The sequence below is a fragment of the Schistocerca americana genome, chromosome 9, assembly GCF_021461395.2.
Source record: "Schistocerca americana isolate TAMUIC-IGC-003095 chromosome 9, iqSchAmer2.1, whole genome shotgun sequence".
Taxonomy (NCBI): domain Eukaryota; kingdom Metazoa; phylum Arthropoda; class Insecta; order Orthoptera; family Acrididae; genus Schistocerca; species Schistocerca americana.
This window is the reverse complement of record NC_060127.1, coordinates 62,766,100-62,793,397: the sequence shown is the minus strand read 5'-3', so window position 1 is coordinate 62,793,397 and position 27,298 is coordinate 62,766,100. Positions and strand designations below refer to the sequence as shown.

The 27,298-nt window shown below is 43.1% G+C and overlaps 1 protein-coding gene across 3 annotated transcripts in view; it reads right to left on the bottom strand.

Annotated features, from left to right (window-relative positions):
* The window catches only part of LOC124550935 (hypoxia up-regulated protein 1), a 99,177-nt gene that overhangs the window by 63,854 nt on the left and 8,025 nt on the right, over positions 1-27,298 (bottom strand). For all 3 annotated transcript variants that reach the window (XM_047125742.1, XM_047125741.1, XM_047125743.1), the window contains exons 2-4: positions 21,966-22,096; positions 14,446-14,711; positions 135-340 (exon numbers count right to left, since the gene is read on the bottom strand). In XM_047125742.1, coding sequence (XP_046981698.1) covers positions 135-340; positions 14,446-14,711; positions 21,966-22,088 — 595 coding nt within the window. In that variant the 5' untranslated portion in view covers positions 22,089-22,096. The remainder of the gene's footprint in view (positions 1-134; positions 341-14,445; positions 14,712-21,965; positions 22,097-27,298) is intronic.

Sequence of the window (27,298 nt, the reverse complement as noted above, 5' to 3'; positions counted from 1 at the left end):
TTAACGAGGGGGGAGTTCCGAACGTAACATTCCCTCGGCAGACACCCCGAGTGCCTGGTAGGAGTGCAGATTTTCACAAACAGTAGCATGCACACTAGTAGTAGGATACATGTAGAGTAGAGAGGGGCACGGACCAGCGGTATAGTCATTGATAAGCTGCAGCACCTTGAGGCCAGCCATCTCAGCTGCCTGCAGCAGCGCCCGGCGCTCTGCCTGGTTGAAGAAGCCGGGCACTGTCAGCACCGCCTCCTTCACCGGCTGCCCCGCCGATGCCTGCGCCATCTGCCGCGCCGACTGCAACATCTGCGCCAGCAGCTCTTCGACGCTGTACACCGACTCGCTGCAGACACGTCACATGAGTAATTTCAGTTCGCTGCCCAAAAATTATGTTCTGCGCAAACTGACTTTAAGAATAAAAGCAAAACAGTAAACCAAATTACAGCGAGCTCCAAATTATTCAGATTAATGGCTACCCAATACTGCACAGGTAAGACGAGAAACACATACAATTTTCAATGTATCTTTTTCTTTACTGGACTCTGGTATCTGCTGTATGTAAAAAAAAGCCACAGGTCACATTTCGAAGCCCACTGCACAACTTATGCCTTATTTCCCAGAAAGTGACAACTTGTTTGTAAAATTAAACTTAAAAACACAATCTATTTCCTTCTCACTTTCTTTCAGTTAATTTTCAGGAAATTATTTTCCATTTTCTGCTTTTCGAATTTTTAATCTTTTTTTCCCAACAGATCTCATTTTTCAGAAATCCAAAACATCAGTGTAGTAAAATGAATTCTGACCCCATACTCTAAAAACAAATCTACACGTTTCAGTGCCTCAGCACGTGTGATAACATGTTCCTTCATTGTTTCATCTTCAGTCTCTTCCTCTACTGAACACACTGTTTGTACTATATCGGCATCACAGAAATTCTGCAATTCCAGTTTACAGACATCAGTATTAAACCACTCCCAAACGTTTTCATCATCTCTATCTTTAGAAGCACAGGAATTTGTATTCTAAATGAAAATATTTCATCGTATAATGACAGTAACAACCAGGTTTTGATTTTGATTTAAATAAATCAAAAAACTATCCAAGGAGCACGCTGTATTAGGATTCCTCTAACAAATAAAACTAGTTCTCAGTATTACTTTTGACAAAGATGCTCATTTTCAGTTACTTCCTTTACCTATTTGGTACAAAAATGAGAGATGTGCAAGACCATGTGCACTTAACTCGCATCACTGAGAAAGTGGAAACTTAAAATGTTTCCCGATTGCTGTATAGATTACTTATTGTTTATATAATAGAGGGAAACATTCCACGTGGGAAAAATATACCTAAAAACACAGATGATGTGACTTACCGAACGAAAGTGGTGGCAGGTCGATAGACACACAAACAAACACACACATACACATGAAATTCAAGCTTTCGCAACAAACTGTTGCCTCATCAGGAAAGAAGGAAGGAGAGGGAAAGACGAAAGGATGTGGGTTTAAAGGGAGAGGGTAAGGAGTCATTCCAATCCCGAGAGTGGAAAGACTTATCTTAGGGGGAAAAAAAGGGGTATACACACACACACACACACACACACACACACACACACACACACACACATCCATCCGCACATACATAGTGTCTGTGTATGTGCGGATGGATATGCGCGAGCGCGCGCGCGCGAGCGCGCGAGTGTATACCCCTTTTTTCCCCCTAAGGTAAGTCTTTCCGCTCCCAGGATTGGAATGACTCCTTACCCTCTCCGTTTAAACCCACATCCTTTCGTCTTTCCCTCTCCTTCCCTCTTTCCTGCTGAGGCAACAGTTTCTTGCGAAAGCTTGAATTTCATGTGTATGTGTGTGTTTGTGTGTCTATCGACCTGCCAGCACTTTCGTTCGGTAAGTCACATCATCTGTGTTTTTAGATTTACTTATTATTTAATTATATATTTGATATTATTCTTCACACCTACAAATTACACAGACATGTAAAACATCAAAAAAGAATGAACGGAGATACGAAATACATATATCTGAAATCCACATACAAAATGCAAAATATCTATTTTTATACTCCAATATAATGGAAGGAAACATTCCACGTGGGAAAAATTATATATAAAAACAAAGATGAGGTGACTTACCGAACAAAAGCGCTGGCAGGTCGATAGACACACAAACAAACACAAACATACACATGAAATTCAAGCTTTCGCAACAAACTGTTGCCTCATCAGGAAAGAGGGAAGGAGAGGGGAAGACGAAAGGAAGTGGGTTTTAAGGGAGAGGGTAAGGAGTCATTCCAATCCCGGGAGCGGAAAGACTTACCTTAGGGGGAAAAAAGGACAGGTATACACTCGCACACAAGCACACACGCACATATCCTATGTGGATATGTGCGTGTGTGCGAGTGTATACCTGTCCTTTTTTCCCCCTAAGGTAAGTCTTTCCGCTCCCGGGATTGGAATGACTCCTTACCCTCTCCCTTAAAACCCACTTCCTTTCGTCTTCCCCTCTCCTTCCCTCTTTCCTGATGAGGCAACAGTTTGTTGCGAAAGCTTGAATTTTGTGTGTATGTTTGTGTTTGTTTGTGTGTCTATCGACCTGCCAGCGCTTTTGTTCGGTAAGTCACCTCATCTTTGTTTTTATATATATTTTTATACTCCACTTGAAATGCATTTTTATTTTAAATACTTAAAATATACATATTTTGTATTTGTAAAATACAAACTGCTTCCCCTTTTTTTTTAATGCATGCTTTGTAGTTTGCGTCCACTTAATGAGCCACTTGTTTAAATAAAAATAGCTCCACTACACACACAGATGGCACAATTAGAGCCCAACATATACCGGTCAAGTGAATATAACCATGACCCTATTAACAAAAAATGCAGTAAGGCTTGGGTCTACATCTACGTGATTACTCTGCTATTCACAATAAAATGCCTGGCAGAGGGTTCAATGAACAACCTTCAAGCTGTCTATCATTCCACTCTCGAACGGCACACAAGGAAAAACAAGTACTTAAATTTTTCTGTGTGAGCCCTGATTTCTCTTATTTTATTGTGATGATTATTTACCCCTACGTGTGGGTACCAAAAGAATGTTTTCGCAATCAGAAGAGAAAACAGGTGATTGAAATTTCATGAGAAGATCCCATCGCAACGAAAAATGCCTTTGTTTTAACGATTGCCACTCCAATTCACGTATCATGTCTGTGGCACTACCTCCCCTATTTTGCGATAACACAAAACTAGCTGCCCTTCGTTGTACTTTTTCGATATCATCAGTCAGTCCCACCTGATGCGGATCCCACACCGCACAGCAATACTCCAGAATAGGGTGGACAAGTGTGGTGTAAGCAGACTCTTTAGTAGACCTGTTGCACCTTCTAAGTGTCCTGCCAACGAATCGCAGTCTTTGGATTGCTCTACCCACAATATTGTCTATGTGATCATTCCAATTTAGGTTATTCGTAATTGTAATCCCTAAGTATTTAGTTGAATTTACAGCCTTCAGATTTGTGTGACTTATTGCGTAATCGAAATTTAGCTGATTTCTTTTAGTACTCGTGTGAATAACTTCACACTTTTCCTTATTCAGGGTAAATTGCCACTTTTTGTACCATATAGATATCTTATCTAAATCATTTTGCAAGTCATTTTGATCATCTGATGACTTTACAAGATGGTAAATGACAGCATCATCTGCAAACAATATAAGACGGTTACTAAGATTGTCTCCTATATCGTGAATATACATCAGGAACAATAGAGGGCCTGTAGCACTTCCTTGGGGAATGCCGGATATTACTTCTGTTTTACTCAATGACTTTCTGACTATTACAACGAACTGTGACCTTCCTGACACGAACCACGAATCCAGTCGCACAACTGAGGCGATATTCCATAGGCACGTAGTTTCGTTAGAAGATGCTTGTGAAGAACAGTGTCTAAAGCCTTCTGGAAATCTAAAAATATGGAATCAATTTGATATCCCCTGTCAATAGCACTCATTACTTCAAGAGTATAAAGAGCTAGCTGTGTTTCACAAGAACAATATTTTCTGAATCCGTGGTGACAGTGTTTCAATAAATCATTTTCTTCAAGGTTCTTCGTAACATTCAATTACAGAATATGTTCCAAAAGCTTACTACAAATCAACGTTAGTGATATGGACCTGTAATGCAACGGGTTACTCCTACTTCCCTTTTTGGATATTGGTGAGACTTAAGAAATTTTCCAGTACGGATCTTTCTGTGAGCGAGCAGTTGTATATAATTGCTAAATATAGAGCTACTGTATCAGCATACCCTGAGAGGAACCTGACTGGTATACACCCTGGACCAGAAACCTTGTCTTTATTAAGTGATTTAAGCTGCTTTGCAACACCGAAGATCTGTACTTCTACGTTTTCCCTCTTGACAGTTGTTCTTGATTGGATTTCAGGGATATTTACTTCGTCTTCTTTGGTGGTCCTGTACAGGTCTTTCTGGATACAGATAATGTTCGACTGCTGCCCTGGCCAGCACATTCTCCAGATCTCTCACCAATTGTAAACGTCTGGTCAATGGTGGCCGAGCAACTGGCTCGTCACAATACGCCAGTCACTACTCTTGATGAACTGTGGTATCGTGTACAGCTGCATAGGCAGCTGTACCTGTACAAGCCATCCAAGCTCTGTTTGACTCAATGCCCAGGCTTATCAAGGCCATTATTACGGCCAGAGGTGGATGTTCTGAGTGCTGATTTCTCAGGATCTATGCACGCAAATTGCGTGAAAATGTAATCACATGTCAGTTCTAGTATAATATATCTGTCCAATGAATACCCGTTTATCATTTGCACTTCTTCTTGGTGTAGCAATTTTAATTGGCAGTAGTGTATTAATTGGGAAAACAAAAATATTGAGCACGGTGTCTTATGACTATAAATTTAAGTAAGGTTTGAAAGAAGTGTAAGTATTCATCTAACAGTTTTGGCCCATGATGCTAGGATCAGAACTATTAAATACAGGGTTTTCATGTATACTGCCACAGCATTGTTTGGCGAGTTGCTGATAGTCAGCGCCAGTCGCAAACATGTTGATTTCAGGCTTTCAGTGACTTGGAGTTTGACAAAAACAAGTGTGCTACAGCTCTTCACCGGGATGTTTAGAACAAAAAGGAAGGCCATTTACCATTGGCACAACAAATTCGTTAAGATGGGATGCTTGTTTGTGGCAAAGAGAAGCGGACGTCCCAGTGTGAGTTAAGTGAATGTGGAGCATTTACGAGAGACATTCATAAGGAGTCCAAAGAAGTCAGTGCATCATGTATCCCGTGAACTTGAAATGGCTCCATTGACAGTGTGGATGAGACAGTAGCTATCTATTAAACGATTCAAAGTGGAGCTAGTGCAGAAGCTCAATGATGATGATAGAGACAAGCGTTTTGAGTTTTGTTTGCAGTTGCAACTATTGAATGAGGATGAGGATGGGGATGGGGATGGCATTGTTGATCGTTTAACTTATAACGGCAAAACCACTTTTCACACTAATGAGAAAGTGAACAGGCACAATTGTCAAATCTGGGGTACAAAGCACCCACACGAATGCATTGAATTTGAGGATGATTCCTCAAAGATAAATGTTTTCTGTGCCTTGTCACGTCGAAAATTGTACGGGCCCTTCTTCGCCGAGAGCACTGTCACCGGATATTTCTACTTCGACAAGTTTCAGCAATGGCTGATGCCTCAAATGCAATCGGACCCTCAGTTCATCTTTCAGCAGGATAGGGCTCCAACCCATTTTCATCGTTAAGTTCATGGGTACTTCAACACAGAGCTGCCACCCCCTGCGGGTCTGGGGTAAGAATAGGCCCGAGGTATTCCTGCCATCATAAGAGGTGACTAAAAGGAGTTTCAACAATTTCGGACTTCAATGTGTGGTCCCCATTGAGGTTTGACCTCCATTTTTCAAAATTCCACAGAAGTACAAGGCTTTTGGGGAAGGACACCTTATGTGGTGTATCATCGGTCCTCAGTGCACTAAGACCTTGGCACTCATCATTGTCATGGCGTCGTAACTGCACCCACTGTTCATCAATTTGGGCCTAAACACCTGATGGGTTGCACAAATTATGCCCATAGTGCGTCCCCATCTGCACCTACGATCATGATGGACTTTCCATGGCACCCGAAATCCAGCGCGGTAGCCAGCCCATTGTGGTGGGGTTGTCATGTACCCTCTAGATTGTAGCCCCCTGACAACACATGGATCGTACTGCCGATACCTGAGCTGCACCCTCCCCACATAAGCCAAGGAGTAGATGCCCATCTACCTGGGGCATCAGGACTCCCGGCAACGGTCATCGTGCCAGGTGGCCCTTGCTGAGGCTGGGTGGCACCTGTGGGGAGAGCCCCTGGTCGGAATGCGTGGCATCGGGGCGGATGTTTCGCAGATGAAACGTCAACATGCATCAGGTCGCTCTCCAGCCATGTCTTCTAAGAGGAAAGGCTCTCTCTCTCTCTCTCTCTCTCTCTCTCTCTCTCTCTCTCTCTCTCTCTCTCTCTCTCTCTCTTTTTTTGTGGTTTTAGGGCGCACAACATCAACGGTCATTAGCACCCAGACTACGTTAGGAATGCACCGCGAGTCACAAGTTTAAAACAGCAACAAAACGGAAAACACGATAAAAGACAGACTGACAGGCATACGATTAAAAAAACAGCATAATCAAATGTCCTTAGAGAGGGTTGTCAAGTTGATAAAATGAAGAACGCGAGCAGCTGCTCGTGGGTCATCCGCTAAAATAGCATCTAGAGTTCATGGCAGGCCAAGATCAAGACGCAGTGTGTTAAAATCCGGACAGGATGTTAAAATGTGGCGGACCGTCAGCAATTGCCCACATGGGCAGAATGGCGCCAGCGCAGCTGTCAGCAGATGGCGATGGCTGAACCGGCAGTGTCCAATTCGTAACCGGGCCAAAACTACCTCCTCCCGCCGAGAAGGGCGTGAAGACGACGTCCAAGCCGCGGGAAGAGGTTTCAAGGCCTGAAGCTTGTTGTCTGTAAGTGCAGCCCAATCGGCATGCCACAGCGATAAAATGCGCCGACAAATGACCCTGCTACAATCTGACGAAGGGACACAACAAGAAGCTGTCCGAGGCTGGAGGACCGCAGCCTTGGCCGCGGCATCTGCAGCTTCGTTCCCAGGGATACCGACATGGTCAGGAACCCACATAAAGCTAACCGGAGAACCGACGTCCACCAGCTGCTGAAGAGAGCATTGGATCCGGTGCACGAAAGGGTGAACCGGGTACGGATCACGGAGGCTCTGGATGGCGCTCAGGGAATTGGAGCAGATGACATAAGCAGAATGTCGGTGGCGGCAGATGTAAAGGACAGCCTGGTAGAGGGCAAAGAGCTCAGCTGTGAAGACCGAACAATGGCCATGGAGCCGGTATTTGAAAATTTGTGCCCCGACAATAAAAGAACACCCGACCCCGTCATTGGCCTTAGAGCCATCTGCATAAATGAAGGTCATATTAATGAATTTCAAGCGAAGTTCGACAAAACGGGAGTGGTAGACCGAACCGGGGGTAACCTCCTTTGGGAGCGAGCTGAGGTCAAGGTGAACGCCAACCTGAGCCTGGAGCCAAGGTGGCGTGTGGCTCCCGCCCACTCGAAAGGTTGCAGGGAGTGAAAAATTAAGGTGTTAAAGGAGGCGGCAAAAGCGAACTCCAGGGGGTAGCAGGGCAGAGACATACAACCTGTATTGACGGTCGAGAGAGTCGTCAAAAAAGGAACGATAAGACGGTTGGTCGGGCATTGCCAGTAGCCGACAGGCATACCGACAAAGCAGTATATCGCGCCGGTAGGTGAGTGGCAATTCACCAGCGTCAGCATGAAGACTCTAGACGGGACTAGTATAAAACGCTCCGATCGCAAGTCGTAAACCACGATGTTGTATGGAGTTGAGGCGGCGTAAGATGGATGGCCGTGCAGAGGAGCATACGAAGCTCCCATAATCCAGCTTGGAGCGGACGATCAACCGATATAGGCGAAGTAGGACGGTTCGATCCGCTCCCCACGACATACCACTGAGAACACGGAGGACATTTAGAGAACGGGTACAACGGGCAGCCAAATATGACATGTGGAGACCAGCTAAGTTTCCTGTCAAATGTAAGACCTAAAAATTTTGTTGTCTCCACGAATGGGAGAGCAACGGGACCGAGTCTTAAGGACGGTGGGAGAAACTCTTTGTATCGCCAGAAGTTAATACAGACAGTCTTCTCAGCAGAAAAATGGAAGCCATTGGCGACACTCCAGGAGTAAAGACGGTCAAGAGAACGCTGAAGACAGCGCTCCAGGAAACATGTACGCTGCGCGCTGCAATAGATGGTAAAATCGTCCACGAAAAGGGAGCCTGATACATCTGCTGGGAGGCAATCCATTATTGGATTGATCGCTATGGCGAAGAGAGCGACGCTGAAAACTGAGCCCTGTGGCACCCCATTCTCCTGGCGAAAGGTGTGACAGGACAGAACCCACACGTACCCTGAACTGTCTATCCATTAAAAAGGAACGAATAAAAAGAGGGAGGCGACCGCGAAGGCCCCATGTATGCATGTTGCGGAGAATGCCCGCCCTCCAACAGGTGTCGTAAGCCTTCTCCAAATCAAAGAACACAGCCACGGTCGGGCGCTTCCGCAAGAAGTTATTCATAATGAAGGTCGACAAGGTAACCAGATGGTCAACAGCAGAGCGACGACTACGAAATCCACATTGTACATTGGTAAGTAGGTGTCGAGACTCGAGCAGCCAAACCAAACGAGAGTTAACCATTCGCTCCATCACTTTACAGACACAGCTGGTAAGTGAGATGGGTCGATAACTGGAAGGCAAGTGCTTGTCCTTCCCCGGCTTAGGGATCGGGACAACAATAGAACAATAGACTCGCGCCAGCATGTGGGAACATGTCCCTCAATCCAGATGCGGTTGTAAGTACAAAGAAGAAAACCTTTACCCGCAGGAGGAAGGTTCTTCAGCATCTGAATATGAATAGAATCAGGCCCTGGAGCGGAGGACCGTGACCGGCCAAGTGCGGTTTCGAGTTGCCGCATGGTGAATGGGGGATTATAACTTTCACGATTCGAGGAGCGGGAGTTAGGTGGCCTATTCTCCTCTGCCTGTTTGTGGGGGAGGAAGGCACGGTGGTAATGAGCGGAGCTTGAAACCTCTGCGAAAAAGCGGCCGAAGGCATTGGAGACATCCTCAGGGGCCACAAGGGCGTCATTCGCGACCGTCAAGCCAGAAACTGGTGAGTGGACCTTAGTGCCAGATAGCCGCCGCAGGCTACCCCAGACAACAGAAGGAGTAAAACTGTTGAAGGTGCTTGTGAAAGCAGCCCAGCTGGCTTTCTTGCTTTCTTTAATAATACGACGACACTGTGCACGTAATCGTTTATAATTGATACAATTCGCCACTGCAGGGTGGCGTTTAAAGGTGCGTAAAGCACGTCGACGAGCACGTAAAGCGTCTATACATGCTGCGGTCCACCAGGGGACCGGTACGCGACGTGGAGAAGAAAGTAGGGTGAGGGATGGAATATTCAGCAGCAGTGAGAATGACTTCCGTGAGGTGTGCAACCTGACGATCGCAGCTTGTGAAGGTTTGATCCTGAAAGGTCGCCCTGGAAGAGAAGAGCCCCCAGTCTGCTTTGGAGATGGTCCAACTAATGAGCACGGAGAGGGGGTATGCTGCAGGAGATGGATAACACACAGGAAGTGGTCGCTCGAATTTGTATCAGAAAGTGCATACCACTCAAACCGGCGTGCAAGTTGGGTAGTACATATAGAGAGGTCTAAATGGGAATAGGTGTGAGATGTGTCCGAAAGAAAAGTAGGGGCGCCAGTATTGAGGCAGACAAGATTGAGCTGGTTGAAAAGGTCTGCTAACAGGGAGCCCCTCAGGCAGGATGCTGGAGAGCCCCAAAGGGGATGGTGGGCATTGAAGTCTCCAGTTAACAAAAATGGTGCAGGTAGCTGAGCAATAATTTGCATCACGTCTGCCCTGGTAACGGCAGACTACGATGGAGTGTAAATGGTACAAATGGAAAATGTAAAAGTGGGGAGAGTAATGCGGATGGCAACTGCCTGCAGGCCGGTGTACAACGTGATGGGATCGTAGTAAATATCATCCCGGACCAGCAACATAACCCCTCCATGAGCCGGGATACCTACCACAGGGGGTAGGTCAAAACGCACAGAGGTGTAGTGTGCCAAGGCAATTTGATCGCATGGGCGTAGCTTCATTTCCTGGAGGGCTACGACGAGCGGACGATGCAAGCAGAGCAGCAACTTCAAGTCCTCTCGGTTGGAGCGAATGCTGCGAATATTCCAGTGAATAAGTGCCATCGTAAGAAGAAAAGGAAGATGAAAGAAGCGGCCTGGCTTCGAACAAGCACTGCCGCCGCTATCAGTAGGCGGACAGTCATCGTCCATTGGTTCTATAGGTTCATCAACCATCTTGGTAAGATGGCCAGGAGGGGGAGCTTCCTCCGCCGGTGAACGGCCAGATGTTCGGCTACCAGCAGTGCGGCCAGGCGAAACGGATGACGGCCTGGGGCGGCAACCGCTGGGTGGCGCAGGAGAAGAAATGCGCCGTGGCGGAGAAGGAGAACTGTGCTTCCTTTGAGCCTTCTTGGAAAGTCGTTTAGTGGAATTACCGGTCGATGGCTGGGAGGTCGAGGTACGTAGGAAGTCTGCACGGGACGGTTCCTTCTTGAAGGCCCGTGCATCTGACTTCTGGGTCTTCGTCTTAGCAGAAGCTGATGAAGGGGCTGGTGTCTGTGGGATGATGGGAGGAAGAGGAGACGTCGACAGCGCGATCTTAGCACTGGCCGAACGGACGACCGTGGTGCTGAAGGTCAGATCGCATGTCTGGGTTGCCACCTCCCTGGTAGTCCGAGGAGAGGCGAGGACAGTGCTGTATTTCCCCGCTGGGAGCAGCGTGGGCTTCCTACTAGCCAATAGCTTGCGAGCAGCCGACGTGGACACTTTCTCTTTGACCCGAATTTCTTGGATACAGCGTTCTTCCTTATAGACGGGACAGTCGCGGGAGGATGCTGCATGGTCACCCTGACAGTTCACACAACGAGGAGACGGAGGTGGACAGTCACCCTCATGGGCATCCCTGCCACAAGTGACACATTTAGCCGCATTGGAACAAGACTGGCGAGTGTGATTGAAACGCTGACACTGGTAGCAGCGCGTAGGTGTCGGGACATAGGGCGAACAGAAATAACCTCGTAGCCTGCTTTGATGTGCAATGGCAGCTTAACACTATCAAAGGTCAAGAAAAGTGTCCGGGTCGGTACATGGTCATTGTTGACCTTTTTCATGACCCTATGGACAGCCGTAACGCCCTGCTCAGCGAGGAAACACTGAATCTCCTCGTCAGTCAATCCGTCGAGGGATCTAGTATAGAACACACTACGAGACCAATTCAAAGTTCGGTGAGCCTCCACCCGGACAGGGAACGTGTACAGGAGTGTGGCTCGAAGCAGTTTCTGTGCCTGAAAGGTGCTCTCAGTTTCTAGTAACAAGGTACCATTACGCAACCTTGTACAAGACTTAACAGTACCGGCTATGGCATCTACGCCCTTCTGGATAACGAAAGGGTTGACAGAGGAAAAATCCTTTCCGTCCTCAGATCGAGAAATGACGAGGAACTGTGGGGTAGGCGGTAGTACTTTTGTCACTGGGGGCTGGTCATGTTTCTGTTTGTGGGCAGAAGTCGAGAGAGAAGAAGAGAAATCCATTGCGGAGGAATCCCCCATGATTGCCAGCGTCTCCGATGGCGCGCTCCTTCCTTGTGGGGACCCTCTCAGAGAGCACTCCCGCCTTAGGTGAATGTTTACACCTCAGGTCACAGCTCGGGCAATCACCCCTCCCTGGGCCTGGCCTTTACCAGGGGGTACGTGCGTGCCTTACTTGTCTACCCAGGGCGGGGAATTACGCGTTACCCCGTCACCGGCTACGCGTGCGAACGTGTGGGTCAGCCTTCAGGCGCGCACAGAGAGGAAGGAAGAAGAGGAAAAGGAAGAGAGGGAGGACAGACTGACTCAAACGCCGAAGCGGAGACCAGAGAAGGCAAGGAGAAGAAGGCAAGGAGAAGAAGGCAAGGAGAAGAAGGCAAGGAGAAGAAGGCAAGGAGAAGAAGGCAAGGAGAAGAAGGCAAGGAGAAGAAGGCAAGGAGAAGAAGGCAAGGAGAAGAAGGCAAGGAGAAGAAGGCAAGGAGAAGAAGGCAAGGAGAAGAAGGCAAGGAGAAGAAGGCAAGGAGAAGAAGGCAAGGAGAAGAAGGCAAGGGAAAGAAGGCAAGGGAAAGAAGGCAAGGGAAAGAGTAAGGAAGACAGTGAGATGGAGAAGAACAAAGAAAGGAACCAACCAAAGAAGGAAGAAACGAGAAGTGAAAAACCAAAAAGACCACAAATATAGGTCGTGGGACCGTCCGCCTCCGGACGCAGGCGCTAACTACCCCCTTGAGGGGGATGGACTCCTTTTAGTCGCCTCTTACGACAGGCAGGAAGACCTCGGGCCTATTCTAACCCCCGGACCCGCAGGGGGTGTTCTGTCTCTGGTTCTGGTACTTCTGCCTTTCCCCCCTTGGCCACTCCCTGGGAGGAAAGACAGGCCCGCCGGCTAGGGGCAAAATACTTCCCCCGCTATTTAGTCTGTTCTCGGACCGATGGGGGACATTCGCCACCTCCAAGCCCATGTTCTTTGTACAGCATATCGAGGATATCTTCGGAGATATTGAGGCTCTTAGTAAAATGCGTTCGGGATCCAGGAGACGAACGACACAGGGGAAATGGTCACTCGAATAGGTGTCAGAAAGGACATACCACTCGAACCGATGGGCAAGAGTGGTAGAACAGATTGAGAGGTCCAAGTGGGAGTAGATATGAGTAGAGTCCGAGAGGAAAGTCGGGGCACCAGTATTGAGGCAGACAAGATCGAGACGTGGCTGCACAATCCGTTACAGCCATGCGGATAAGATGCCTGTCATCTCGACTGCTACTGATGCGAGGCCGTTGGGATCCAGCACGGCGTTCCGTATTAACCTCCTGAACCCAGCGATTCCATGTTCTGCTAACAGTCATTGGATCTCTATCAACGCGAGCAGCAATGTCACGATACGATAAACTGCAATCGCGACAGGCTACAATCTCACCTTTATCAAAGTCGGAAACGTGATGGTACGCATTTCTCCTCCTTACATGAGACATCACAACAACGTTTCACGAGGCAATGCCGGTCAACTGCTGTTTGTGTATGAGAAATCATTTGGAAACTTTCCTCATGTCAGCATGTCGTAGGGGTCACCACCAGCACCAACCTTGTGTGAATGCTCTGAAAAGCTAATCATTTGCTTATCACAGCATCTTCTTCCTGTCAGTTAAATTTTGCGTCTGTATCATGTCATCCTCATGGTGTAGCAAATTTAATGGCCAGTAGTGTTGGTTAGTAGTTAAAATTGTATTAAAATAAAAGAAAGCGATTAACTTAATTTAATTATAGAATATGCCGATTGGTTTTTCTTTAGGATTACGATATTTTGATATTACTGATTTTGTAGTTGCCCTTGTGTATTTTAATTAAATGCGTGTTTGATAAAGGTAAGTTTGGTCAAAGCAGAGCTACTAGTGAAAAAAGAGATATGAACAATTTTTTAAACAAGGAACCCATCATCATCCCATACTTCTATTTACAAAAGTACTTAGTATCTATCTAACTACTTTGAAAATAGTAAATTATGTATTCTCAACAAAAAAATTAAATCAAAATTGCAATAGGCATTTTAGGATAAAAATTTCTTAATTAGAACCCATGATCTGTTGTACATCACCAGAAATAGAATTATAAACTATGCAAAATCAACCATTCCCCAATTCTCTAGCTCAATTAGAACAACTCCTAGAGCAATTTAAACCTAATCTGGTCATGCTTTTTTGCCAATGTTTGAAAGCTTTCCTTAGCCATACCTCAGAAAATAGTTTGAGATAAATTGGAATTTGATAATTTTCTTAGTCTCAACACCCACTATGAGCGCACCACATTTAGCAAAATCTAAAATGATGAGGTAAATTGGGTGTTAATTTGACATGGGATTGTCCATGAACTAATCAAATTCACATGTAGACTCAGACTGGAGGTGTCAGATTTGTACAACCATATCAATGTGTGGCAAATTTAAAGATAACTGCAATACTCAAATTATTCCTAATTTTTATTCTGTCAGGCAAATACATTTTTCCCCCTATTCCAATGGTTACCCTATGTTACACTGGGTGAAACAACTGTGGTCCTGTAGAGTGTTTCCAAATTCTCTTTCATCTGTTAAATTTACATAAGTATTTCTTTACAGAGGCAGAAACAGAACACTACTTCCCACACAATTACCTGTCATGCCTGAAGACTACCGTGCCCCTGTTAGGGTCCGCTTCTATTTTGTAATAGGGGAACCTCTTCTGGAAGAGTTGTACCAAAGGATTGTCCGCACTCTTCCCCAGCAAGTCGAGCAGGTAGCTGTAACTGTTCTGGGGGAACCGCACTCCAACCACGAGTGCATCCTCACCAAACGATCGCTCTCCGTCCCGGAAAGCGATAGTTGCAGGTGTTTTCCTCTTCGATTCTTTGTTCAGCACAATTTCCATCGGTACACCAGGCTGGAAGAAAGGCAAGTACAAATTCTGAAACATTTCAAATTACTGATGAAAAAGTATTAGATTTCTCAATTTATTTAATTTTAAATGTGAGAATTGCAAGTGACCTGTAATTGAATGAAACTATTGTTACCAGTCACTGTTTATTTACATCCATAATGTTTAACGAATGGTTAAACCTCCATCATACAGTGGATTTACATGTGTCAGAACAAAATATGCGTGCACATTCATTCTAACGACTACTGCACATGTGACTCTTCAAGCTTTCCCGACTATTGCACACTTTGCTGTCAGCATATGCTTGTGAGTGCACTGTGTTTTGTTGTTCTAAATGGCAAATTTTCTTTGCAACTGAAGTTTTATTTTGGTGTTAGTCTCTCATTTATGTTTATTGCTGTAGTGGGCTAAAGCAAAATTCTTTGTTAGAGTACCAGTTCTTATGAGTCAAAATTACAAAACTTAATTCAAAACATATACACCCTCAATAATGGTGTCTGGCAGCAGTTAATTTATTTAATTTCCCAATCAGTTTAACGTGACAGTGTGAGAATGAAATAAAAATTCTTTATTTTCCCCCCCAACAGTAACATTATAAAGTCAATGCATTTAGTCCAAACACTTCACAGCTTTTAACATCCTCATCAAAATAGGGCTTCTCCAACAACACAATACAAACATTTTTCTCACTTTCAGTCTCATAATTTAACACAAATATTCATCCACACAGTCACTTCAAATGTGAGAACACAGTAGTAACTGGAAACCATATTCATAAATATTGAGGAGGTTAAAGCAAACAGTGCCATGTGAAGGTCACACAGTTCTATGCAAGAAATCAAGATAAACCTGACTGTGCATTACTGTCATAGGAAAGAACTTAAACTCTATCCAAGATGTGCACATTTAGCCCAAATAGAAAAAGATACGTGTAAGCCAAACTACAGCCAGTGAGGGATCTATTCTAGATGTAGTCCAAGTGCCACAATACAAAAACAGTAGTCATTACTGTCATTACCAGATGAAACTATTTTCACTCGCCCCAGGGCACTTTCACAGTATGACACCCTTTGTTTCAACAGCTCCACCACTTGCACAAAATGTGTCATTTCATGCATTTTAAGCCAATGGCTCACCCACATGCAGGGATGTTCCAGAAGAAGTTAATATGAAAGAAAAGCACTTGTATTGAATCAATTTTAAGCAATTCTGAATACTGACTGACTGCTAGAGTCTATGGTAATGTCCTCTGCCACTTGTGCAACTCTTCGTCTATCAGGCCTGTTCACCTGTTTCACTGGCCATACTGTTTGTTGTGGTCTGCAATCCTGCAGTGCATACTTACTGTCAAAAGTCTGTTAGTTTTTATTCTGTTATGGCACTGCAAAAATCTGACATGGTTCATTTTACTAAAATGAATGACGCCATTGCAAAGTGCAAACAAAATGACCCCACTGCAAAGTGCGAACAATGTTTTGAAAGTATGCAGTTTCGTAGCAATTGGCCAATTTAAACATGTCAGTACTCACTGTACTGTTGTAGAATGAAAACAACAGAAAGTCGGCAGCAGTGCCTCTGAGCCTTACAAAATAAACTAAAGGTGTGTATGAACCTACTAAAATTCTCTTTTGATATCTTCCGACACAATGTAGTTACAATCTGTTGAGGATTATTTTTTAGATCACAAGTCATTATTTTAATTAATTTAATTTCATTCACTACGTAGCTTCAATTATCCATCACTGTGAGTTTTAAAGTTAGGACTAGGAAGTGTCATCTTTTGAAAAGTACAGTGTAACTTCAACAATATCTTATCATTGTTGCAACATCTGCCTTAGTAAATGTTTATTTTTAAAATCTGTAACTATAACTCAGAACACCCCCCTCCCCCTCCAATGAATCATGGACCTTGCCGTTGGTGGGGAGGCTTGCATGCCTCAGCAATACAGATGGTCATGCAGTAGGTGCAACCACAACTGATGGGTATCTGTTGAGAGGCCAGACAAACATGTGGTTCCTGAAGAGGGGCAGCAGCCTTTTCAGTAGCTGCAGGGGCAACAGTCTGGATGATTGACGGATCTGGCCCTGTAACACTAACCAAAACGGCCTTGCTGTTGTGGTACTGCGAACGGCTGAAAGCAAGGGGAAACTACAGCCGTAATTTTTCCCGAGGGCATGCAGTTTTACTCTAAGGTTAAATGATGATGGTCTCCTCTTGGGTAAAATATTCCAGAGGTATTATAGTCCCCCATTTGGATCTCCGGGCGGGGACTACTCAAGAGGACGTCATAATCAGGAGAAAGAAAACTGGCGTTCTATGCATCGGAGCATGGAATGTCAGATCCCTTAATCGGGCAGGTAGATTAGAAAATTTAAAAACGGAAATGGATAGGTTAACGTTAGATATAGTGGGAATTAGTGAAGTTTGGTGGCAGGAGGAACAATACTTTTGGTCAGGCGAATACAGGATTATAAATACAAAATCAAATAGGGGTAATGCAGGAGTAGGTTTAATAATGAATAAAAAATAGGAGTGCGGGTAAGCTACTACAAACAGCATTAGTGAACACATTACTGGGCCAAGATAGACACGAAGCCCATGCCTACCACAGTAGTACAAGTTTATATGCCAACTAGCTCTGCAGATGACGATTGAAGAAATGTATGATGAAATAAAATAATTTATTCAGATAGTGAAGGGAGACGAAAATTTAATAGTCATGGGTGATTGGAATTCAGTAGTAGGAAAAGGGAGAGAAGGAATAGTAGTAGGATTGGGGGGAAGAAATGAAAGAGGAAGCTGCCTGGTAGAATTTTGCACAGAGCACAACTTAATCATAGCTAACACTTGGTTCAAGAATCATGAAAGAAGGTTGTATACATGGAAGAAGTCTGGAGATACTGACAGGTTTCAGATAGATTATATAATGGTAAGACAGATTTAGGAACCAGGTTTTAAATTGTAAGACATTTCCAGGGGCAGATGTGGACTCTGACCACAATCTATTGGTTATGAACTGTAGATTAAAACGAAAGAAACTGCAAAAAGGTGGGAATTTAAGGAGATGGGACCTGGATAAACTGATTAAACCAGAGGTCATACAGAGTTTCAGGGAGAGCATAAGGAAACAATTGACAGGAATGGGGGAAATAAATACAGTAGAAGAAGAATGGATAGCTCTGAGTGATGAAGTAGTGAAGGCAGCAGAGGATCAAGTAGGTAAAAAGACGAGGGCTAGTAGAAATCCTTGGGTAACAGGAGAAATATTGAATTTAATTGATGAAAGGATAAAATATAAATATGCAGTAAACGAAGCAGGCAGAAAGGAATACAAACGTCTCAAATATGAGATCAACAGGAAGGGCAAAATGGCTAAGCAGGGATGGCTAGAGGACAAATGTAAGGATGTAGAGGCTTATCTCACGAGGGGTAGGATAGCTACTGTCTACAGGAAAATTAAAGAGACCTTTGGAGAAAAGAGAGCCACTTGTATGAATATCAAGAGCTCAGATGGAAACCCAGTTCTAAGCAAAGAAGGGAAAGCAGAAAGGTGGAAGGAGTATATAGAGTGTATATACAAGAGCGATGTACTTGAAGGCAATACTATGGAAATGGAAGAGGATGTAGATGAAGATGAAATGGGAGATAAGATACTGCGTGAAGAGTTTGACAGAGCACTGAAAGACCTGAGTCGAAACAAGGCCCCGGGAGTAGACAACATTCCATTAGAACTACTGACGGCCTTGGGAGAGCCAGTCCTGACAACACACTACCATCTGGTGAGCAAGATGTATGAGACAGGCAAAATACCCTCAGACTTCAAGAAGAATATAATAGTTCCAATCCCAAAGAAAGCAAGTGTTGACAGATGTGAAAATTACCAAACTATCAGTTTAATAAGTCACAGCTGCAAAATACTAACGCGAATTCTTTACAGACAAATGGAAAAACTGGTAGAAGCCGACCTCTGTGAAGATCAGCTTAAACTGATACTGTACACAAAACTGAATGTAAACTGCGATGGGCACAGCCTACAGATACCTTTGCAACATCTATGATCTTTCACACCTTTTATCAATGATAATTGAATCCAATAATGTGAAATTTCTCCATTGTAAAGTCAGGTGAATTGGCTTCCTGACATCCTCCACATTGGTTGAAAGACCACATTATCCACTTGGCATAACATAAATGTAAACTCCATGCACAGGACCTGGCAGGCCCCCTCTATACTGACTGTCATGTCATCCTTCACTAACATTTTCACTGGATGCAGTATGGAGGGGCAGTCAGCACATAGCTCTCCCGTCCGCTGTCAGTTTTCCCAGTCTGTTGCCACTCAACTAGTCTCACGAGGCTTAATGTAGCCCATTCCAATCCTCCCACAAGGTATATATGCAGACAAGAAAAAAGTTCCTGGATTTCCCGGTTAAAAATACACTTTTCCTCAAATGAAACAACATTTTTTTCCGTGTTAAGTGACAATATGCTTCCCATTGCAGCTGTAGAACATACAAATCCTCAGAATGGTAAAGGTTTTACACAGCTATGCGGAACAACCCGGCACTTAAGGAAACTAAACGATGCAACAAAAAAAAGTAATGCATTCTGGAAAGATCTTCGATGCGCAGCAACATGTACACTGCATATTAACATATTATGGACGTATAAATACAAATTCCACAAATATATCTCTGTAGCTTCTGAAGCACTGAAGTCGAGACTACAATGTGCTTTTGTCCGCCAATCATAACTCATGTTACATGATTTCGCCAGCCAGCAGACATTCAGAACACAGGGCCTGTGATAAGTCAGCCAGCAGCAGCACCACTGGTAAGTAGCATAGGGAAAGTTAATGGTTTAAATTAATATACATGCAGTATAGCTACAAGAAAAGCTAAGCTTTCACATATAATATTGCTCATCAAAATTTTTTTGCTTTTTTGCAAGGGTGTCATTAGGCAGATTCCTATGAGCATAGCTTAAACTGCAGCAGCTGAATATTTCTACCAAGCAAAATCAAATTTCACTGCTTTGTACCCAACATTTCATAGTGCATATAGTGTATCTGGGTGAATAAATATTCCATCAAGCACTTTTTTATGACAATTACATCCTTTGCCATCATTATTTCATAGTTTGTAATCTATGAAGGAACTAAAATAAATATGAGAAAATAAGAAGGAACTAAAATAAATATAAGAAAATAACAATGAAGTGTGGGTCTATTTAGCATGTGCTGCTGTTTAGGACATATCAAACACAAATGTGCCAGTAAAATTTTAATTAATGACATAAATGGTTGGTCTTCTGGGCCCTCAATTTTTCTAAGTGGCTGGTCCCCAGTGTTAAGTTTTGAATGAAAGTAAATGCTCCATGATTCAAGGAATTCATCACACATTCTCACACATAATAGAATTCGCCTTGCGTAAAAGGAAACTTACTTTAAAATTAACATTTTTCAAAACCCATTCGCAATATTTCCCACAACCTGTTAGAAATGTAGACAATTGTGACATCACACTCATGGAAAGCAGTTTTTAGCTACGAACTACTGCATAGTCTTCATCATTTTGCTGTCTGCAGACACTTGGGCACACAACGTGTTTTGATGATGTAAATGGCGTGTTTCCTTTGGAACAGTGTTTTATTTTGGTGTTATTCTCTGGTTTATGTTTTATTGCTGCAGTTTTATTGCACAACATAACAGCATTAGTTGTGCATCTCGCACATCATAGTGTTCTGATCATTCTTGTGTTAGTCTTGCACTGGGCTGAGAAATTTTAGAATGCCCCCTCTAACAGGAAATTTGCAAGTATGACAGGATCTGTCGAGAGGAAGCAGCAACCAATAAAGGACACTAGCACAGTTGCACCCTTTATTTTGTAGCGTTCATTAATGTGTGAAAATACAAAAAGATGATCAGTTTCCAAGTACAGTAAAACCAAGTTTTTACATTCCCATATTTTATATGTTCCTGCTATTTAAGTTCATTTTTTTTGGTCCAAGCAGAAGTCTTGTTAGTCCAAAACAATGCTTCCCCATCATTAACAATTCAGTGTTACAACATTTTTCACATTTTAAGTTTTCTTGGACATTATTACCATTACCTTTAACATTTATTTTCTACAGGTTTCTGCAAAAAGTATCGTCTTCCTTCTCAAAGTCAGCCTTGGCATAAAGCACAAAATGCAGACTACACATACACAAAGATATTGATCATGTAACATAGCAATAGTACGACAAGCAAGATTTTCACTGTCAGTGAGTTGGGACACGACTGCCTATATTACAGGTTCACGGTTTTTGGAAGGGTAGGAACGTATGCTGCATCACTGCCTTAATGGTAATCATGATCTTACAATAGTGACTCTAGTAACAATTTTCCTTCTGATTATTGCGTTATATCTTCTGCTCAATACATTGAGTTATAACACCTTTAATTTATTTTCACAATCATTTATACAAATAAACTCCGCTTTTGAAGACAGCCATCTCTATAATGAACTTTCACGAATTGTTACTTTCGTATTATGTGTGCACTCCTAGGTTGGTATGACCTGATATCAGATGTTAACATTCTTCCTCAGGATGCTTCTTAACACGATGGGAATTTTTGCGCTCTCTCTCTCTCTCTCTCCCTCTCTCTCTCTCTTTGCGCGCTCTCCCTCTCTCTCTCTCTCTCTCTTTGCGCGCTCTCCCTCTCTCTCTCTCTTTGCGCGCTCTCCCTCTCTCTCTCTCTCTCTCTCTCTCTCTCTCTCTCTCTCTCTCAGGATGTCCCGAACAGAGATACCTCCATGAAGGCAACAAGCTGTAGATTGTGTGCCCATTCTCTGTTCACAAAGACTGACAACTTTAGTGTTTTAACCAGTATTGTGTCGCAAGTTTTATTTACTGTAATTTTATAACGATTATCACTAATAAGTCTCTGAGTACAACACATACATCTTTTTCATATAGTTTCACGAAAGAGTAGAGCTAATTGCCTTTAGAAAGAAGCAAAAACATTTATTTCGGATTTTTAAATAAGCAAAATTTAAATTTTTTTTTAAATTAGATATGTTGAACAATATAAAGAGAACAACAGTAATAGCAATACAATAATTTTTGCTTGCCTTGTTTCCTACCTTTCCTGAATTTTACACTTTTCTAAATTAATCTGCTGAAAAGCGTAAAAAGGGGGTTACTTTACTTACTTTGGGAGAGTAACTACACAAAAGAAACCAATAGCACATGACAAGTGTCAGGAAACTTACCGATACAATAGCAATCTTCATCCATTCGGAGCCCAAATCCACACTCATCACAGCTATGCCGTCTGCATGTTGCACTGTGTGCAGAAGTGACAGCACAACGGAAATGGCCACCAGCAGCCGCATCACTGGAACTGAAAGGTATTAGTTATCAGATGGGCAGTCTAGTTCAATTTTTAAATGTTTTTAATGTTCCCTCCAACAATCACTGCCGCGCGACCGCTGCGGTCGCAGGTTCGAATCCTGCTCGGGCATGGATGTGTGTGTGATCCTTAGGTTAGTTAGGTTTAAGTAGTTCTAAGTTCTAGGGGACTGATGACCTCAGCAGTTGAGTCCCATAGTGCTCAGAGTCATTTGAACCATTTTTTGAACAATCACTAAGAGCCATGATTATGAAGGATGTAACATTTGCACCATTTAGTTTCAAGCATTAACATGAAATTAAAAACAGATCTGAATACAAGCGCTGTGTCAATCTGAAACTAAACAAAGGGACAGGAAGTGTTACGAATATAACAAAACCTTTAATTTCCATGTAATGACCCACAACTGCTGCTGCTGCAGAACACACGCAGAGAGAGAGAGAGAGAGAGAGAGAGAGAGAGAGAGAGAGAGAGAGAGAGAGAGAAGAACCACACTCACACAAAACCTGCAACCATAAACACGCAAAAAAAAGTTAAATATCGGGAACAACAACAGTACATCAACACACAAAATACTGAAACTTCCTGGCAGATTAAAACTGCACACTGGACCAAAACTCGAACTCGGGACCTTTGCCTTTCGCGGCAAGTGCTCTACCAGCTGAGCTACCCAAGCACGACTCACATCCCGTCCTTACAGCTCCAGTTCTGCCAGTACATCTCCTACCTTACAAACTTCACAGAAGCTCTCCTGCGAACCAAGCAGAACCAGCACTCCTCGAAGAGAGGATAATGTGGAGATAATATGGCTTAGCCACAGCCTGGGGGAGGTTTCCAGAATGAGACTTTCACTCAGCAACGGAGTGTGCTATATGAAACTTCCTGGGAGTTTTGCAAGAGAGCTTCTGTGAAGTTTGGACGGTAGGAGACGAGGTACTGGCTGAACTGGAGCTGTGAGGACAGGGCGTGAGTCATGCTTGGGGTAGCCCAGATGGTAGAGCACTTGCCCGCGAAAGGCAAAAGTCCCGAGCTTGAGTCTCGGTCTGGCACACAGTTTTAACCTACCAGGAAGTTTCATGTCAGTGCACACTCCGCTGCAGAGTGAAAATTTCATTCCGGACACGAAATACTACCGGCAGAATTTAGAAAATGTAACAAATATACTAATGAGCTTGCTTATACTGTCTTTGACTGTCATCTGGAGGATTTCTGCATAGTACAATATTCTAACCAGATACAATTGGCGAAGAGCACTCAAGTTGAATCGAGGGCGAGTCATTTTGTATTATTGTGGAACACATGAGAGTGAGTCACAGAGATGTTACACAAGTTGGGGTGGCAGTCATTCAAACAAAGATATTTTTCACTGCAGTGAGAGATGCTCGTGAAATTTCAATCACCAACATTCTCCTCCAAATGCTAAAATATTTTGCTAACTCCCACCTACACAGAGAGAAATGACTGTATTAATAAAATAGGAATTTGATCTCTCAAAAAAAAAAAAAAAAAAAAAAAAAAAAAAAAAAAAAAAAAAAAAAAAAAAAAAAAAAAAATCTGTTGCTCAGTTTTTCCACAAGTTATTTGAGAGGGTAGAGAAATAGCCGAAGCGGTTTTAGCCTCTCTGCCAAGCATTTGACTGGGAACTGCATAGTCATCATTTAGGCCTAAATGTAATGGCCAAAATGTAGCTATAGCACCAAGTTAAATCTGCGAACTGATGTGATATCAAACTTAATTCTCACATGAATGTGGTGGTGGTGGTGGTGGTGGTGGGAGGGAGGGGAAGTATGATACATTATTTGAGAGTTGCCACGAAAAACTATATGATTCACGACGGCAGTGAGTTGGGACGTCTGGTGTCTTACACCCAAACCTCCAGATGTCAGACACTAAGATTGGTGCGAAACATTGTGTGCCAATAGAGTACCAACCAGAACACCAATTCAGTTTGTGCTGTTGCCCAGCAGAACACGTGTCAATGGTAATTAAAAGGTAACACCAGAACTGTGGAATGCAGGAAAAAGAGTATCTGTGAACTGCATCTGTCATTATCACCGGCAGGTGAGTTGATAGAGCTCCAGATCATCATACTAGAGATTTTTAGTTCGAAGCTCAATTATGGCTTTTTTTAACAGTTTACATGTGAAATTGTTGTGTGGGAGAACATTTTCCCCGACATGTACAAGAATGATTCAGAGTTTTTAGCACTGTTCTTTTAGCAGTATGCTTTCGATTCATTAGTTGGAAGAAGCAAACCTATAGCATACATTTGTATACACAACACCAGACCTACCTATACAAATGTACGCTACAGGTTTTTTACTTTCAACTAGTCAATCTAAAGCAGACTGCCAAAAGAACAGTGCTAAAAACTCCAAAACATTCTTTTACATGTCAGAAAAATGATCTCCCACATAACACTTTCACATGTAAACTGATAAAAGACCGCCCCCAGTGGGTTTCGAAATCTCAAACTTTAGTACAACGATCTGACACTACCAATTCACTCACAGCGGATCTTCACATTCATAGCTCACAGATACAGTTTAGCTATACTCTGTAGTTCTAGTGTTACTTTTAATAATCATCTACGCACCTTCTACTGAATGACAGCACACAACACGAATTAAATCGGTGTTCCGGTTGATACTGTATCAAAACACAGTGTTCGGTACCGATCTGAATGTCTTAACATCTGGAGGTTTGGATGTTAGGAAGTTTCTTCCACCACTCGCCTGAAGGAGAAGAATCTAATTCCATGCTTATGTAATATAGAGAATAGTTTGAACTTCTGATGGAAATATGGACAACTAACTGATGACTAAAGGAGAGAGCGTGTAGGTATGCGATGGGGCGAAGTCTATAAAAGTTCATAAGAACAGCTGAAATAGTGAAATACCTTTACAATTTCACTGTCAAAACTGTGATACAAGAATGACTATCAGGAAAAATACATGGTTTGACCATTCAAAATTATCAGTCCGTACCACAGTTCTTGTAGCTCGCTGGATTAGAGAGTACGCCCTGTAAGCAACAGCATCAGAAAGTGAGTTACCTACCAATACCATGTGCAACTATTTCTGGTTTTTCTTAGAAGTCTGTTATGTAATAGTGACGAACAACAGTGTACTGAGCGGTGGACCAAATAAAGTTGTTGAAGCAGATGAGACACACAAAGCAAGAAGGAAAACCCAGAGAGGACGACCTTTAAAAAATGAAATGTAACATATTTGGGTATTCAGTGGTATACAACCTGAGTCCCAGAAGTGCTTTGTGGTAAGAGTGTTCTCCAGAGAGGAGGAGGAGGAGGAGGAGGAGGAGGAGGAGGAGTAGGAGTAGTAGTAGTAGTAGTAGTAGTTTAGTGTTTAACGTTCCACTGACAATGAGGTCATTAGAGATGGAGCACAAGGATGGAGAAGGAAATCGGCCATGCCCTTTCAAAGGAACCATCCTGGCATTTGCTTGAAATGATTTAGGGAAATCACAGAAAACCTAAATCAGGATGGCCATAGATGGGTTTGAACTATCATCCTCCTGAATCAAGAGTCCAGTGTGCTAACCACTGTGCCACCTCACTCAGTCAGAGACAAGGTAACTTTAGTTGGTTTGAAAAAGTACTTTATACTGCCCAGTAGCAAAGTGATTACGATGGGTCCCAATCCTACAAGACACTAAGACCAGAAGGATTCAACCACGAGTTCATGAACCATTGTGTAGAGTCCACGTGTTCTGACGATTGCAGTGACCACACGCGAAACATCAAAACTGTGGAAATCAGTGAACATATCTATTAACTCTGCTGTCCTGTTCACTTTTACCACACAAATATACTGTCTGGGCCAATAAGGCCCGACATAATAAGATGCTGAAAAAACTTCTACTCACACATTTTTCGTACAGTTGCAAGCCATCGACATTGTTGTTATATTACAGTATGTTGTTAATGATCATAGTGATGGTAATGATATATGGAACCTCACTAAAGAAAATGTATTATCTTAATATTCATGCAGCATGTATCAGGAACAACAGACATTTCCATCAAAAAGCCATTCTCAGCAACCATCTGTCTGTCTGCCCACGTTACTTTCTTTCCTTCTTACTCACTGCAGTTTACATAAGGAAGTGATGTGCCTTTTGAATACATGTTTATTACACTTTCTACACAACATATTTGATTCATTGCCATTGCTTGAAGGACAGAACTTACAGCATGCACATTTAGTAGAGTTTCTTGTTGATCCTGATTTAGCCCAACCTGCCACTCCCCTTAGGGTCTTGGAAGCTCCTGACCATTCTCAAAGAATCTTCCATTCTTGGAAAATGCTTCCTTGATGTAATGTGCTCCGCAACCAGTGACTTTCCAAGTTGCTCTCAAAATACTCTCCTTCTAGTCAATTTTCTTGCATTCCAGTTAGGCTCAATCGAAGTCCATAAGAAATATGCATTATAAGCAGCAACATCAAGACTACTGTAGAAAACTATCATGGGCCATCTACTGGTTTTTCGTTTGTATATATGTGTACCTATTGGAGGATCAAGAGTGTCTACAGCCTCTTTGATTCAATTATAATCTAAAATCACTTTTGGAGAGTGCTCATTAGTACAACACTCTTATTTCTCTTAGGAATATGACTGAGCACTGTAGTGTCATTTGTTAAGTAAATGAAAGAGCTAGACACTCCCTGTTGGTCATATTTTGTGGAACCTATGGTTAATTTTTACATAAGATTCTTAACATTGTCAGTTTCCTTTTCAGGAGCAGCTGCCCAAATTGTATGACAAAGAAATTGTCACGTTACATTCCAACCTAGCAAATCACAGGTAAGATCAGAAACTACTATCATTCCATAATTTTCTGGAACTCCTCCACTCTTTTCCTGTATAAATTTGGGCTTTCAGTACATATGAAAATTTGCTGTGAAACACAGTCCATATCTTGATCCTATATTTCTCCAGTTTGCTTGGGATGTACTGCTTGAATGAACAGCGGCCTCTAAATGTTACCAGATGTTTGTTGACAGTCAAATTTTCCCCTGGATTATAGAGTTTAAGAAGGCCTTCTTTCAACTTCTCCCAGATACTGTGAATTGTGGCGAGTTGATCGGTAGGTCGTCTTTCCTCTCTAGTGGATTTCTTATCAAATCTCAAGACGTGTGATTTTTACAGAATGTTTCTAGCGACATAGTTGCT